This window comes from Ursus arctos, unplaced genomic scaffold (genome assembly GCF_023065955.2).
Source record: "Ursus arctos isolate Adak ecotype North America unplaced genomic scaffold, UrsArc2.0 scaffold_34, whole genome shotgun sequence".
Lineage (NCBI taxonomy): Eukaryota > Metazoa > Chordata > Mammalia > Carnivora > Ursidae > Ursus > Ursus arctos.
Window position 1 is genome coordinate 22,075,140 of NW_026623030.1, and position 17,715 is coordinate 22,092,854.

Consider the following 17,715-nt stretch of genomic DNA (forward strand, 5'->3'; position numbering starts at 1 on the left):
TTATCTTTGTGTACGGTGTGAGAGAGTGGTCAAGTTTCATTCTTTTGCATGTAGCTGTCCAATTTTCTCAGCACCATTTATTGAAGAGACTGTCTTTTTTCCACTGGATATTTTTTCTGGTTTGTCAAAGATTAGTTGCCCAAAGAGCCGAGGGTCCATTTCTGGGTTCTCTATTCTGTTCCATTGGTCTATGTGTCTGTTTTTGTGCCAGTACCATGCTGTCTTTGTGATCACAGCTTTGTAGTACAGCTTGAAATCCGGCAATGTGATGCCCCCATTTTGTTTTTCCTTTTCAGCAGTTCCTTGGCGATTGGGGCCTTTTCTGGTTCCACAGAAATTTAAGGGCTGTTTGTTCCAGTTCTTTGAAAAATGTCATTGGTATTTTGATCAGGATGGCATTGAAAGTGTAGATTGCTCTGGGTAGCATGGACATTTTAACTATGTTAATTATTCCGATCCATGAGCATGGAATATTTTTCCATCTTTTTGTGTCTTCTTCAATGTCTTTCAAGAGTGATTTATAGTTTCTAGAATATAGATCCTTTACGTCTCTGTTTAAGTTAATTCCGAGATAACGTATGATTTTTGGTGCTATTGTAAATGGAATGGATTCTCTAATTTCTCTTTCTTCAGTCTCATTGTTCGTGTGTAGAAGTGCAATTGATTTCTGAGCATTGATTTTGTATCCTGCCACATTACTGAATTGCTCTCTAACTTCTAGTAGTTTGGGGCTGGCTTCTTTTGGGTTTTCCATATACAGTATCATGTCATCTGCAAAGAGAGACAGTTTGACTTCTTCTTTGCCGATTTGGATACCTTTTATCCCTTTTTGTTGTCTGATTCCTGTTGCAAGGGCTTCTTAGTACTATGTTGAATAATAATGGCGAGAGTGGGCATCCTTGTCATGTTCCTGATCTTAAGGGAAAGGCTTCCAGCTTTTCCCCATTGAGAATGATATTTGCTGTAGGCTTTTCACAGATGGTTTTTTATGAAATTGAGGAATGTGCCCTCTATCCCTACACTCTGAAGTGTTTTAATCAGGAAAGGATGCTGTATTTTGTCAAATGCTTTTTCTGCATCTATTGAGAGGATCATATGGTTCTTGACTCTTTTCTTGTTGATATGATGTATCACGCTGATAGATTTGAGAATGTTGAACCACCCTTACATCCAGGGATGAATCCCACTTGGTCATGATGGATAATCCTTTTATAATACTGTTGGATCCTATTAGCTAGGATCTTGTTGAGAATTTTGGCATCCATATTCATCAGCGATATCGGTCTGTAATTCTACTTTTTGATGGGGTCTTTGCCTGGTTTGGGGATCAAGGTAATACTGGCCTCATAGAATGAGTTTGGTAGTTTTCCTTCTATTTTTTGAAACAGCTTCAGGAGAATAGGTATTATTTCTTCTTCGAATGTTTGGTAGAATTCCCCGGGGAATCCATCAGGCCCTGAACTCTTGTTTTTTGGGAGGTTTTTGATAACTGCTGCAATCTTTTCATAATTAATCGGTCTGTTTAAAAAATCAATTTCTTCCTGTTTCAGTCTTGGTAGTTTATAGGTTTCTAGGAAGGCATCCATTTCTTCCAGGTTGTTTAATTTATTGGCGTAAAGCTGTTGATAAAAGTTTCTAATGGTCTTTCCTATTTCATTGGTGTTGGTTGTGACCTCTCCCTTTTCATTCATAATTTTATTAATTTGGGTCCTTTCTCTATTCTTTTGAATATGTCTTGCCAGTGGCTTATCAATCTTATTTATTCTTTCAAAGAACCAGCTTCTAGTTCTGTTGATCTGCTCTACTGTGCTCCTGGTTTCTAATTCATTGATCTCTGCTCTAATCTTGATCAACTGCTTTCTCGTGTGTGTGTTAGGCCTGTTCTTCTGTTCCTGCTCCAGCTTCTTGAGGTGAGAATATAAAAACTGCATTTTAGATTTTTCTATTCTTTTGAGTGAGGCTTGGATGGCTATGTATTTTCCCCTTAGGACTGCCTTTGCAGTGTCCCATAGGTTTTGGACCGCTGTGTTTTCATTCTCATTGGTCTCCATAAATTGTTTAAATTGATTTTTGATTTCCTGGTTTATCCAATCATTCTTGAGCAGGATGGTTCTTAGTTTCCAAGTGTTTGAGTTTCTTCCAAATTTTTCCTTGTGATTGAGTTCCAATTTCAAAGCATCGTGGTCTGAGAATATGCAGGGAATAATTTCAGTCTTTTTGTATCGGTTGAGACCTGTTTTGTGACCCAGTATATGATCTATTCTGGAGAATGTTCCATGTGCATTTGAAAATAATGAGTATTCTGTTGTTGTTGGGTGTAGTGTTCTATATATATCTATGAGGTCTATCTGGTCTAGTATGTCATTCAAAGCTCTTGTTTCTTTGTTGATTTTCTGCTTAGGTGATCTGTCTATTGCTGAGAGTGGAGTGTTGAGGTCCCCTCCTATTAACATATTTTTGTCTATATTGTCTCTTTATTCTGGTTAAGAGTTGGCCTGTGTATCTTGTTGTTCCCCTGTTGGGGGCATAGATATTTATAATTGTCATAATGACTTGTTGGATACATCCTTTAAGAATAATATAGTGTCCTTCTGTATCTCTAACTACAGTCTTTAGTTTAAAATCCAATCTGTCTGATATGAGAATTGCTACCCCAGCTTTCTTTTGAGGTCCATTGGCATGAAAAATAGTTTTCCATCCCTTCACTTTCAGTTTGGATGTATCTTTAGGTTCAAGATGAGTCTCTTGTAGACAGCAAATGGATGGGTCATGTCTTTTTATCCAATCTGCAACCCTGTGTCATTTTATGGGAGCATTTAGGCCATTCACATTGAGAGTGATTATTGAGAGATAGGATTTTAATGAAGTCATGTTGCCTGTAAAGTCTTTGCTTCTATAGATTGTAAATTTCTGTTCTGTATCACTCTTGGGGCCTTTTTACTTTTATAGAACCCCCCTTAATATCTCCTGTAGGGCTGGTTTCCTGGTTACGAAATTGGTCCGGGTCTGGCAATTCTGGAAGGTCCTTATCTCTCCATCAATTCTGAATGACAGCCTTGCTGGATAAAGGATCCTTGGCTGCATGTTTTTCTCTGAAAGAGCTTTAAAAATGCCCTCCCAGCCCTTTCTCTCATTCCAGGTCTGTGTAGACAGGTCTGACATAATTCTAATATTTTTGCCTTTGTACGTGAGAAATTTCTTTGCCCTGGCCACTTTCAATACTGTATCCTTGGATCTAATACTTGCAAATTGCACTATGATGTGACGTGGTGTAGGTTTGTCGTGGTTGAATTTAGGAGGGGTCCTCTCTGCCTCTTGGACACGAATGCTTGTTTCCTTTGCTAGATTAGGGAAGTTTTCAGCTACAATTTGTTCAGATATCTCTTCTAGACCTCTGTTTTTCTCCACCCCCTCGGGGATGCCGATGATTCTGACATTGGAACGTTTCATTGAGTCAGTAATCTCCCGTAACCTACATTCTTGAGATTGGATTTTTTTGAGCCAAGTTTCTGTTTTAGTTTTCTCTTCTAACATCCCATCCTCCAATTCACTAATTTGTTCTTCTGCCTCATTTACCCTGGCCGTCAGAGCATCTAGTTTTGACTGCGTTTGATTCATAGCATTTTTAATTTCTGCCAGATTTGCTCTCATTTCCGCCCTTAGAGATTCTATATTCTTGTTAATATTTTCGTTAATATTTTTTTCAAGCCTACACATCATCTTGACCATTGTTACTCTGAACTCCATTTCTGATAATTTGGTTATATCCCTATCCCTCAGTTCTGTGGCAGAGGCCACAGACTCATTATCTTTTCTTTGCTGGGGGGATTTCTCCTTCTTGTCATTCAGATGAGGAGAGGTTGCAGGATTGCCCAGAGCCCAAAATATTATTATTATTTTTTAAAGATTTTATTTATTTATTCGACAGAGATAGAGACAGCCAGCGAGAGAGGGAACACAAGCAGGGGAAGTGGGAGAGGAAGAAGCAGGCTCATGGCAGAGGAGCCTGATGTGGGGCTCAATCCCATAACGCCGGGATCAGGCCCTGAGCCGAAGGCAGATGCTTAACCGCTGTGCCACCCAGGCACCCCAACCAGAGCCCAAATTATTGACCAGGACCAGGCAGTGTGCACTTGTTTTCTAGGGACCTTAGGGATGTGGGCTTCTCGATTTTTCAGCCTGCCTTCTGGGGGAGGGGCCTGTCATGCTGATATTCAGACAACCCTGTTTGGGTAGAGTCGCCCAGTCCCTGCAAGGGGGGTTGCAGATGGGCACAATGTGAGCTGGTATTTCTGGGCTTTTGTTCTCTGGCAGCTTTCCCTGGCAGTTTTCTGTGGCTCTTTTGAGAGTCAGAGCAGCAGTGGCCGAATCCTAGCCTCTGACTCAGAACAGAGAGATCGCAGTCCACTCTCCATTGAGCTCTCCTGGCCTCTTTAACTCTGTTTCTTTTGGTGCTGCTAAAAACCCTGCAGTGTCCCGGGTTGTGCATCCCACAGCCGGTGTTCCAGCCCTCACTTCCAGGGCCGTCATGTCTCTGTCCTTTTTGTTTCTAACACCGCCAGCCACCCCCGGTTCCTGCGCGCGCTCCAGAGCTCTCTGTTTCAGTGTGGTTCACCCGCACTCCGGAGCTCCGGTTTTCAGTCTGGTTGCACATGCGTTCCCAGGCTCACACTCTCAGTCTGCTCTCTCACGGGTGCCGGTCCTGCGAGTCCGGCCCGCCCCCAGTACAGGTGGCTACTGATCCCCGGTACCCAAGTGCGGAGGCTCCCTCCCCCTTCCGTTTATCTTCTGATATCTGTGCGCAGATTCACAGCTCCCCGCTTCGTACCTCAATACTCAGTGCTGGAGATGTTCGTTTGTAGAGATCCAGATGTATATTCCTGCGTCTCAGGCTGATTCCATGGGTTTTCAGGATGGTCTGGTACATATTTAGCTCGACTCAGGGGACCAGCTGAAAAAGGGGTCCCCTACTCCTCCGCCATCTTAACTCCTCCTCTTGGATGTACTACATTTTATTTATTCATTCACCAGTTGATGGATGCTTGTGTTTCTACCTTTTATCTCTTGTGAATAATGATGTTATAAACATTTGTGTTCAAGTTTTTGTGTGGACATATGTTTAATTTCTCTTGAGTATATACCTAGAAGTATAACTGACTTTATATCTCGAAGCTGAGTCATATAGTGTATGTTTAATCTTTTGAGGAACTGCCAAAGTGAATGCAGTGTTTTTCATTCTCACCAGCAAGGTATAAGGTTTCTATTCCTCCACATTTTCATCAACATTTGCTGTTGTCCATCTTTTTTTATTATAGCTATCCTGGTAGGTATGAAATCTTATCTCATTGTGATTTAAATTTGTATTTCCCTGCTGGCTTATGATGTTAATCATCTTTTCCTGTGGTTATTAGTCATTTGTTTATTTGGGGGTAGAAATTTCTTTCTTTCTTTTTTTTTTTTTTTTTTAAGATTTTATTTATTTATTCAACAGAGAGAGACAGCCAGCAAGAGAGGGAACACAAGCAGGGAGAGTGGGAGAGGAAGAAGCAGGCTCATAGCAGAGGAGCCTGATGTGGGGCTCGATCCCAGAACGCCGGGATCACGCCCTGAGCCCAAGGCAGACGCTTAACCGCTGTGCCACCCAGGCGCTCCAAGGGGGGTAGAAATTTCTATTTAAAACTTTTGCCCAGTTTTAAATTGGGTTGTATTTTTATTATTAAATTGTAGGAGGTTTTTTTTTAAAGATTTTATTTATTTACTTATTTATTTAGAGACTGTGCACGTGGGTGGGGGAGGGGCAAAGGGAGAGGGAGAGAGAATCTGAAGCAGACTCCCTGCTGAGCATGGAGCCTATCGTGGCCTTCCATCCCATGATACTGAGATCATGACCTAAGCCAAAATCAAGTCAGAAGCTTAACTGAATGAGCAACCCAGGTGTCCCTATAGGAGTTATTTATGTATTCTCTATATAAGTCCATTTTCAGATATATGGTTTATAAATATTTTTTTCCATTCTGTGGCTTGTCTTCACTTTCTTGATGGTATCCTTTGAAGCAGAAAAGTTTTTAATTTTGAAGAAGATCAATTTATCTGTTTTTTTCTTTTGTTGCTTATGCATTTGTTGTCATATCTAAGAAGCAATTGCCTAGTAAAAAAGCTACCTTGATGTTACATTAGTAGTTTTTTTTTTTAAAGACTTTATTTATTTGTCAGAAGAGAGAGCACAAGCAGCAGGCTGGGGGAGCTGCAGGCAGAGGGAGAAGCAGGCTCCCCACTGAACAAGGAGCCTGATGTGGGAGTCGATCCCAGGACCCTGGGATCATGACCTGAGTCAAAGGCAGACACTTAAACAACTGAGCTACCCAGGCATCCCAGATGTTATATTAATTTTTAAAATTATCTTTCCCTGTCTTCCTATTAACTGGTTCTCCATTAGAATATTGTGTGTGTTAAGAGTGAGAACTATGAAGTCAGAATGACTGGATTTGAATTTTGGTATTACCACTTGATAACTCTGTAACCATTAGAAGTGACTTCTTTAAGCTTCAGTTTCTTCATCTGAAGAATGGGAACATTACTGGGGTGCCTGGTTAGTTTGGTAGAGCATGGGACTCTTGATCTTAGGGTCGTGAGTTCAAGCCCCACATTGGGTGTAGAGTCTACTAAATGTTTTTTATTTTTCTTTTTTTTTTTAAGATTTAATTATTTATTTGACAGAGATAGAGACAGCCAGCGAGAGAGGGAACACAAGCAGGGGGAGTGGGAGAGGAAGAAGCAGGCTCATAGCAGAGGAGCCTGATGTGGGGCTCGATCCCAGAACGCCAGGATCAAGCCCTGAGCCGAAGGCAGACGCTTAACCGCTGTGCCACCCAGGCGCCCCCTAAATGTTTTTTCTTTATGGGAATATTACTTCTTACCTCAAAGGTATTGACAATTAAAATGCTTAGCATAGAGCCTTACACATAGATAGCACTTGATAATTGGTAGATGTTATTACTAGAAATCTTATTTGAGTTAAGTATAATTTTTGCTTAAATAAAAATATTTAACTAGGAAGGTGTTTTTCTTGACTTTGTATCCACAATGGTAACTTGCTCATGGTAGAAGTTTAATGAATATGTTAATTTAGTTGATAATATGAAATATAGTAGCCCATTACATTAAGTGAGCTGTGATATATTTGAGCTTACTAAGGAGCTAAGTAAAAAGAGAAGAGAAAACTAAAAATAAGTATCACCCATTTCATTTGAGCTTGGGTTAGCCCTTGCAGAAAAGGAAGATGGGAAGATTATGTTTCAAAAGACATTTCAAGGGGGAATGGTGCTAAATATACAAAAAGCAGGTACTAATATAGAGAGAAAAATGAAAAGATAAATCCCCAAATGGGAATTTGGTCAGTGGCATAAGACATTTTAGAAGACGTGCCAAGAGAGAAAAGTTCTCATGTCAAGAGCAGCAGACTGATTTGGCATGGCTGTTCCTTGAACAATTTGCGATTTGTTCTTGACTGAGACAAAAGTCCTTTGTCCAAAAGCGTTCTCTTATCACTTGTTGAGACTGTCATTAGTCCCTTCACTCTTATTAGATGGATATATGATTAGAGGCCTCAGAACACTCCCTGAGACCTTATGGTAGGTATTTCTGAACCAGAAATCTACTCATGTTTTTTATTTAATGATTTAAGAAAAGTGGTTAGAGCCTACCTCTAATTTCACAGTTTCCCACCAGAACCTACCTCTATTTAATGATGTCTCTTCTTCTACTCCACACTATGGCGAATAAATGAATCATATATTAACCTCATATCAATAAATAAATCACATATTTAAATCACTGAACCTATGCAAATGATCCAGTTTATGTTACAAATAAATATTTGTAGAGTGTGTGAGAGTATGGTTAGATGAAAGATAAATGGTTACATAAATGAAATGTTCTTCCTTCTGCTTTCTCCTTACCATAGTCTTTGTCCAAATTTCACCAGTTCTTCTGAATATTGTTCAAATGACAGGCAGTGTATATCTTTTTGTATGCAGATAATTTGAGACTCTAGTATTCAGGCCATTTTTCCTACTATATATATTTTTTTAATATTTTATTTATTTCTTTGACAGAGAGAGAGAGACAGCCAGCGAGAGAGGGAACACAAGCAGGGGGAGTAGGAGAGGAAGAAGCAGGCTTCCCCTCCCAGAGCAGGGAGCCTGATGTGGGGCTCGATCCCAGGACTCTGGGATCACACCCTGAGCCAAAGGCAGACGCTTAACGACTGAGCCACCCAGGCGCCCCATTTTTCCTACTATATTATAAGCTCCTGGAAGTCTGGGTCTGTGTCTTATTTGTCTTTGTATCTTTTGTAGCACAATGCTTTACACAGAGTTGATATATAAACATAAGTATATTAAAAGAACCATGTAATTTAATATATTTCTGGTGGGAATTTTTGGTACAGAATTATTTCAGATGTTACTATTAAATGTGAGATACTAATAACCCCTTCTCTTCACAACTTTTCTTGGTATTACTAAAAATTTATTGATTGCTCTAAAATGCAGTCTCTCTTTTCCATCACAGGCTTTTGTCCCTAAATGGGGCAAGTTTTAAGCAGACGTCCTCTCTTCCTTATTTTTCTCTCCCTTTTTTCTGTTCCATTTCTCTCTTGCAGCTCTATTTATCTTTTAACCATTCTATTTTTTATTATTCCTGTCTCTTCCTCTTCTTACAATTCCTAATGCTTTTTAGAACTTTGTTTCCTTGTCACCTGCTCTATTTTTGTTCTTTCTGCTTGGCTTTCTCCTCCACTTGTCACCACCTTCTTTCCTTGTCCTCAAGATAACAGGGCAGGATTGGGTAGGGAGGAGCCCAGCTGGGCTAGGGGTGGAGCCACCTGTTCAGTGCTTCAGGATTCAGAAACTGAGAAGGATTGGGCTGCGTAAGCGTAGCTGGGGCTGAAGTCCCTATGGCCTTCCTGCTGGAGGCTAGCATTCTGGAGGACAATTGGGACTTGGTGAGATTATAAGTTGTCCCTTTCTTTTTGCTCCCCCTTTCTTCGTCCTTGTTCTGTATTTTTCACTCACAGTATCTCTTTACTACTTCTTCCTATTTCTTTATTGCTTACTATTCTATTTTTTTCTGCCCAGCTGTCCGTCAACTTTATTTAGTATTTGTTTACCTTTCCTATTACCCATTCTTTTCACACATCTGTCTATTCTCTCTCAAAATTTAACTTTTCCTACTTCTTCTCATTTTATTCTTTCCTTTTTGAATCTTCCCATCCAACTGCCTTTCCATTTAGTCATTTTCTGTCTACCTGTCTATTCTTATTATCTTACTGTTTCCCAGAGATAGAGCAATAAGAGAGGAAACAAGGAGCCACCCTGTCTTTCCAGAGGCCTTTCTGCTCCTACTCAGACTTGTAGGATATTTTGATTAGGCACTGAAGAGTTTGTGCTCTGCACAGATAGTTAATAAACAGTGAAATTGGAGTCAGGTTGAATATTAAATGTAAAAGTTTTAATTTTATTCTCTTTCTTGTTTTATTTAGGTTTTTTCTGCAATACAGTGGATACAATTTGTTATGGCTACTCTGAGGTAAATTTATTTAATCTCATGTACTATGATTGTTTAAACTAGTATAAGCAAAACTGTAGAATTCTAAAGTTTTCTGCCTTTTTCCCCTGGATATTTGCTTTTACTCTTTAGGGAGAAATGCTGTTCTTTACCATGTTGATATTTTCTGATTAATAAAATGTAACATTAACAATAACAAAAAAACAGATTGAGGAGTAACATCTGAAAATCAAAGGACTTAGTCAGCAGCATTGGTTTGCAAAATCAGTAGGAACGATACATAAAAGATTAGCATGGCCCCTATGCAAGGATGACACAAAAATTCATGAAGCATTATATTTTAGAAAAATGTGCAGTTTATTTTACATCTATTATATATCAGTAAAGCTGTAAAAAATTGTTAGCAAAAATGAAGGAGCCCCAGTAGTCCTCTTTTAATGATTATCTTTTATCTTTGTCAGTGTTATAGGTTCAAGTTCACTTATAGCCTATGCTGTATTTCAGAATGTACAGAAATCACCAGAGGTGAGCAAACTTTTTTTGTGTTGGATTTGAACTTTTAGTACTTAGACTTTGAAATAAATAAGAAAAGTGTCACCTATAAATAATGGAATAATTCTATGAATTACTTGTAAATTTGTCATTATGATACATTGAGATATTTTCTGTCAATAGGTTTCCCTTTTCTTCTAAGTAATTATTTTAACTATGACTTTGAATACTGAGAGATTGCTTACTAAAAGTACATTTTTTTTGGTATGCATTGATTATTAAAGTTAAGAGACAGAGTTCTTTGAAGCCTCTAGTCACTCTAAGCACAGTACGATCCTGCCAAGAGGTGAGTTTTCTGACATTGGTATCTTGGTAACATTGCTAGTGGGGCTAGGAAAGAGCTCAGAGATTTTGTTGTCCAAAAAATATTAGGTTTGCTGTTCAAGCCTTCTAGGCAATTACAATTTAATGGTGAAAACAGAGCAAAAATACATCCTAAGTAAAATTATTCATGCCAAAAAGATCAAGTAAAAAAAATTTCCTTTTATTGAGGTATAATTGACAAATAAAAATTATATATATTTAAGGTGTAAACAAACAAACAAAAAACCTTCCTGACTGAGAGAGGACTAGGAAGAGCTATGTATTTCCTAGCTATGAAAAGATTTTAAGAGAAATGTAATAACTATTTCTCTAACCAGGCCAAATGGCACAAAATTAGACAAAATATAGTTCAGGACATATATGGGAGAGCTTTAGTATGTGGAAAATGTGATTGGGTTTTATTGGGCCCACTTTAGTAATCAAAATAGTTCTGTATGTTGAACATTTTCTGAGTTCCAAGTATACTGGGTGCTTTACAAACTTTATCTTTTTGGCTCTCATCACTCTCCCATGAGAAGGATGATATTAGCTGTATTTCACAGATGAGGAAATTGAGGCTCAAAGTCATGAAATAACTTGTTCAAAAGTTATATAGTAAGTAGCAGAACAGAGATTTTCAAAAGTCCAACTCTTAACTACAGTCCCCCTTGAAATTAAACACAGTATTTAGTATTTATTATATTCTAGACAGATATGCTCAGTGTTTTAAATACATTTTTCATTTAATCCTTAAAACAACTCTGTGAGGTAGGTGTTATTAATCTGATATTATAGTGAAGAAATGGAATCCTGGTAAGGCTGAGGGACTTTCCTAAGGTCTTATATATAGCCAGTTAGTTGTTAGAGCTAGAATTTGAGTACAGGATTGTCTTGTTCCAAAGCCTCTCTCCATATATGCTTTTTAAGACACTGAAATATGATACCTAATGAAGATAGGATTTTGAATTTCACACATAGACTGTGACTATGTAAGTAAAACCAGAAAGTAGAAGTCTTGGTCCCATATTGTCATTGCCTAGCAAAGTAATCTTCTGTGATTCAGATTTCCCTAATGTTTGTCTCCTTTGCTGAAATTTGAATTCATATGTGATTAAGTTAATAAAGTTACATAGTAGAGAGCGGTAAGCAGAGCTTCCCAGTCTCTGCATTATTAATCTGCTGGGCTGGATGATTATTTGTTGTAGGGGGCTGTCTGCACATTCGGATGTTTAGCAGACTCCACCCACTAGATGCTAGAAGCATACCACCTCCCCCTACCTCTGAGGTTGTAAAAACTAAAATATCTTTGAATATTGCCAGATGTCTCCTGGGGGAGGCAAAATTGCTCCTGGCTGAGAACCACCGCTCTAAGGTGACCTCTGGCATGACAGTGGGTTAGAGCTTTATAAAGATGTGGGATCTAGTTTGGCCTAGGATGTGACCTTTATTTCCTCTGGCTTCAGCTGTGATACCTTTCATATAACCAGAGCCTAAAGGACCTTAGCAATCACTAGTTCACTGGTTCCCACACATTCTGTTTTCTTGGGGTAGGAAAAATTCCAGTTTTTCCAGGTTACAAATGTCAGCCATCCTCCAGTTTTCCTTTTTTCTCCATCAAAGAATGTTTTAAACAGCAAAAACATATGGAAGTCATACAAATATGAAACCTGAAAAAGACCAAAATAGTCTATTAGATTAAAAATAAATATAGTAAATTGGAGAAATCCATAGGGAATCTTTGAGGGGACTAGCTGATGAAACAGTGACTCAGAGAGGCAAACTGAAGAGAGAAGAAAGTGGCAAGACTAGCCAGTGTTAAATAACACTCAAGGCAGATATACTTCACTATACTTATGTGACTTCATTTCCCCATAAAGAACACTTTTGACATTCTTTGTAACCTGATTTCACTTGAACAGAAATACTGGGAAGCAGGGTTTAGAAGAGTATTCATATGAACTGTTTTAGGTCTTTCACCTCACCAGAACAGAAGGACCCAGAATGTCTCCAGGGAAAAACCTTTCACACAATCCATGTCCTCTCTTCCCTACCCTCTTATCCTGCTCTTGATTTAAACTAGGTACAAATTAGGCATTTTTTTTATAATGATTTTTTATTATATTATGTTAGTCACCATACAGTACATCCCCGGTTTTCGATGTAAGGCTCGATGATTCATTAGTTGTGTATAACACCCAGTGCACCATGCAATATGTGCCCTCCTTACTACCCATCACCGGTCTATCCCATTCCCCCACCCCCCTCCCCTCTGTAGCCCTCAGTTTGTTTCTCATAGTCCATAGTCTCTCATGTTTCATTCCCCCTTCTGATTACCCCCCCTTTCTTTATCCCTTTCTTCCCCTACTGATCATTCTAGTTCTTATGTTCCATAGATGAGAGAAATCATATGATAGTTGTCTTTCTCTGCTTGACTTAACAAATTAGGCATTTTTTAAAAAAGAGTTTTTGCTTTCATATTTAGGACTATGTCTTATGCTTTTATATGTCTTCCTAATTATCACACACTGTGCTTGATTGTACTTTCCTTAAACCATGGGCTATACTGTACCTTCCTTGTATTACCTTCAACATAGTATCTTGTAAACATAGGCAGGGTGAAATTTTTCCTGATTTCAACAGTAGGTGGTCAGTTAATTTTTCTTGTTTACTTGATTGACTTTATCTCCTGTTACTAGAACTCATTGTTTTCCAATCATGAGTGAAAGTATATAAGCCTCTTTTATCCTCCATTTCCCTGCCAAAGACTTTAGGTATGTTTTAGTGGCAGACAGCTCTCTCTCTATAAGGTTATTTATTGAATCAATGACCATAAATAAAATTACATTCTTGCTCACAAAAGCCACTTGGCTGTCTTTCTCCTCCAGATGTTTTTAAACATTAACAGTTATAAACTTGTGGGAGGTCATGGGCCAGTAGAATCTGTGAATGTGTCATTTGGCTGGAATTTTAGTAGGCTTACCCAGAGCAAAGGCTATATATAGTAAAAATAATAATAATAATATCTGATATTTATTAAATATAGTTTAAAATGTTATTTCACTTGTTTTTGTTTCTGTTAGCCAAAACAACTTGACCATTTACCACTGTTTGCAAGATATAGCATCTTAGCTTTCCTCTCATTTGGAAGAAGGGTATGAGAAAAATTCCCTTTTGTGCAGGTGAGATTAGTTTTTATATTAGGTAGTATATTATAGTAACTTTAAAAAAATTTTTTTAAAGATTTTATTTATTTATTTGACAGAGAGAGACAGATAGTGAGAGAGGGAACACAAGCAGGGGGAGTGGGAGAGGAAGAAGCAGGCTCACAGCAGAGGAGCCTGATGTGGGGCTCGATCCCACAACGCTGGGATCACGCCCTGAGCCGAAGGCAGACACTTAATGACTGAGCCAACCAGGTGCCCCTCTACTGGGTTTTTTTTTATTGCTTTGTAAGAGTTTTTGTTTTTTGTTTTTTGTTTTCTTTTTAATGTTTTTTTATTATATTATGTTAGTCACCATACAGTACATCCCTGGTTTCTGATGTAAAGTTCGATGATTCATTAGTTGCGTATAACACCTAGTGCACAATGCAATACATGCCCTCCTTACTACCCATCACCAGTCTGTCCCATTCTCCAACCTCCCTCCCGTCTGAAGCCCTCAGTTTGTTTCTCAGAGTCCATAGTCTCTCATGCTTCATTCCCCCTTCTGATTATCCCCCCTTTCTTTATCCCTTTCTTCCCCTACCGATCTTCCTAGTTCTTATGTTCCATAGATGAGAGAAATCATATGATAATTGTCTTTCTCTGCTTGACTTATTTCACTTAGCATTATCTCCTCCAGTGCCGTCCATGTTGCAGCAAATGTTGAGAACTCGTTCTTTCTGATAGCTGAGTAATATTCCATCGTATATATGGACCATAACTTCTTAATCCCGTCATCTGTTGAAGGGCATCTCGGTTCCTTCCACGATTTAGCTATTGTGGACAATGCTGCTATGAACATTGGGGTGCATATGGCCCTTCTCTTCACTACGTCTGTATCTTTGGAGTAAACACCCAGTAGTGCAATGGCTGGGTCATAGGGTAGCTCAATTTTTAACTTTTTGAGGGACCTCCACACTGTTTTCCAGAGTGGCTGTACCAACTTGCATTCCCACCAACAATGTAGGAGGGATCTCCTTTCTCCACATCCTCTCCAGCAATTGTTGTTTCTTGCCTTGTCAATTTTTGCCATTCTAACTGGCGTAAGGTGGTATCTTAGTGTGGTTTTGATTTGAATTTCCCTGATGGCTGATGATTTTGAACATTTTTTCATGTTTCTGTTAGCCATTTGTATGTCTTCATTGGTAAAGTGTCTGTTCATATCTTCTGCCCATTTTATGATTTGTTTATTTGTTTCTCCATATTGAGTTTGAGAAGTTCTTTGTAGATCTTGGATACCAGTCTTTTATCTGTCGTATCATTTGCAAATATATTCTCCCATTCCGTGGGCTGCCTCTTAGTTTTTTTGACTGTTTCCTTGGCTGTGTAGAAGCTTTTTATCTTGATGAAGTCCCACACGTTCATTTTATCTTTTGTTTCTCTTGCCTTTGGAGATGTGTCATGAAAAAGGTTGCTGTGGCTGATGTCGTAGAGGTTGCTGTCTCCTCTAGGATTTTGATGGATTCCTGTCTCACATTGAAGTCTTTCATCCATTTGGAGTTTATCTTTGTGTACGGTGTGAGAGAGTGGTCAAGTTTCATTTTTTTGCATGTAGCTGTCCAATTTTCTCAGCACCATTTATTGAAGAGACTGTCTTTTTTCCACTGGATATTTTTTCTGGTTTGTCAAAGATTAGTTGCCCAAAGAGCCGAGGGTCCATTTCTGGGTTCTCTATTCTGTTCCATTGGTCTATGTGTCTGTTTTTGTGCCAGTACCATGCTGTCTTTGTGATCACAGCTTTGTAGTACAGCTTGAAATCCGGCAATGTGATGCCCCCATTTTGTTTTTCCTTTTCAGCAGTTCCTTGGCAATTCGGGGCCTTTTCTGGTTCCATACAAATTTAAGGACTATTTGTTCCAGTTCTTTGAAAAATGTCATCGGTATTTTGATCGGGATGGCATTGAAAGTGTAGATTGCTCTGGGTAGCATGGACATTTTAACTATGTTAATTATTCCGATCCATGAGCATGGAATATTTTTCCATCTTTTTGTGTCTTCTTCAATGTCTTTCAAGAGTGATTTATAGTTTCTAGAATATAGATCCTTTACGTCTCTGGTTAAGTTAATTCCAAGGTAACGTATGGTTTTTGGTGCTAGTGTAAATGGGATGGATTCCCTAATTTCTCTTTCTTCAGTCTCATTATTCGTGTATAGAAATGCAACTGATTTCTGAGAGTTTCTGTTTTTAATATTTTTTTGATACCAGTCCTTTTTCAGTTTTATGTGTTGCAAATAATCTTCTCCCATTTTGTGGCATATCTTTTCATTTCCTTTGTGGTGTCTTTTGACACATTTTTCTTTTTCACTAGTTGAATTTTTCACTTACTTCCTTTTAGAAAGCTTTTTTTTGTTTGTTTAGGAAAAGTTTCCTTGGCCAGAAGTTGAAGACATTTTCCTCTGTTATCTAAAAAAATGTTTTACGGTTTTTGCCTTCATATTTAGTTATTTAAACCAGTTGGAACTCATTTTTGAGTGTGTGAGATAGGAAGTAGGGGTCCACTTTTATTTTTATCCATATAGACCCCCAGTTGTTGCAACATCATATTTTGAAAAGGCTATCGTTTCTCTCTTGATCCAAAAAGCCACCTTATGGGGTGTCTGGCTGGCTTAGTCAGGAGAGCCTGCAACTCTTGATCTCAGGTTTGTGAGTTTGAGCTCCACATTGGGAGTAGAGATTATTATAATAATAATAATAATAACAAAAATAACAAAATGAAAATGTTAAAAAAAAGGCATTTCTAGGGGAACCTAGGTGGCTCAGATGGTTAAGTGTCTGCCTTTGGCTCGGGTCATGATCTCAGGGTCCTGGGATCAAACCCCAAGTCAGGTTCCCTGCTCAGTGGGGCTCTGCTTCTCCTTCTTCCTCTGCTGTTCCTCCTGGTTGTGCTCTCTCATGCTCTCACACTCTTTCTCTCTGTCAAATAAATAAATAAAATCTTTTTAAAAAGCCACTTCTATCATGTATGAGAAGTTTTTATATATGCTTAGGTTTGTTTGAGCTCTGTATTCCATTTCATTTGTCTATTTGCTTATCTCTGTGCTAGTACCACAGTGTCTGCACTCTAGCTTTATATTAAGTTTTGCTATGTGTATCTCTGTGCTAGTACCACAGTGTCTGCACTCTAGCTTTATATTAAGTTTTGCTATGTGTAGGACAAGTCGTCTTTATCCTTTTTCATCAAGATAACCAAGAATGTCTTGGTTATCTTGATATTTTGTATTTCTGTATCAGATGTAGAGCCGGCTTGTCAACTTCCACAAAAAAATGTGTCGAGATACATTTGAGATTGCATTTAATCTATATATCAATTTAGGGAGAACCAACATTTCTGTAATCTTGGTCTTACAGTCCATGAGCATAGTATATTTCTTCACTGCAGATCTTCTTTGGTGTCTCTCAATAAACATTTTATAATTTTCTCTGTAGGCTAACCAATACTATTTTTAGAAAAGTGGGAGTAGGGAGGACAAAAGGGGAAGAATACTCGAAAGTGACAAAGAAGGACAAACTTCACTGATAGGGTCAGAAATTGAAAAGGCAGCATATACAATTCATACTGATATTTTTTCCTACTCTGAGTTTTCATTGATGAAATAAGATGAATAAGGTCTGAGGATCTAATGTATAATGTGGTGACTATAGTTGATAACACTGTATTGTATAATCGAAATTTGCTAAGAGAGTAGAACTTAAATGTTGTAATCAAAAAAAAAAGTAAATGCATGTGTGGCGATAGAGGTGTTAACTTGGGGAAGTTCTTTAACGATGTACAATATATATCAAATCATCACATTGCACACTTTAAATATCTTACAATTTTTTCAGTAGAGAAAAAGAATAGAAAAATGCAAGTTAAACTATATTAAGATTTTAAAAACCCATTTTTATTTTCTTTGAGTCCTTAACCATATCCCTAAACACTCAGCTGATGATCTCATTTCTTATTGTTAGAAGATGTTGGCTGTGCATCTAGAGCACTTTTAATTTTCTATTTGTGGTGTGTCTCCCATCACAGAATTTCTTATCTGTCCATTCTTTGTCCCTAATCTGAGGAAGGAATATGTCTATGAGGAAGAAGTCCAGTGCTAA

At 38.3% G+C, this 17,715-nt stretch overlaps 1 protein-coding gene and 1 pseudogene across 3 annotated transcripts in view; both read left to right on the forward strand.

Annotated features, from left to right (window-relative positions):
• TMEM116 (transmembrane protein 116) overlaps positions 1–17,715 on the forward strand; it is a 91,632-nt gene that overhangs the window by 11,609 nt on the left and 62,308 nt on the right. For 2 of the 3 annotated variants that reach the window (XM_057305901.1, XM_057305902.1), the window contains exons 1-3: positions 8,924–9,004; positions 9,542–9,588; positions 10,029–10,092. In XM_057305901.1, coding sequence (XP_057161884.1) covers positions 8,957–9,004; positions 9,542–9,588; positions 10,029–10,092 — 159 coding nt within the window. In that variant the 5' untranslated portion in view covers positions 8,924–8,956. Of the gene's footprint in view, positions 1–8,923; positions 9,005–9,541; positions 9,589–10,028; positions 10,093–17,715 lie in introns of those variants that run through there. The other variant, XM_044389894.3, reaches the window with a different exon arrangement.
• LOC113267122 (U6 spliceosomal RNA) lies at positions 9,813–9,912 on the forward strand (annotated as a pseudogene).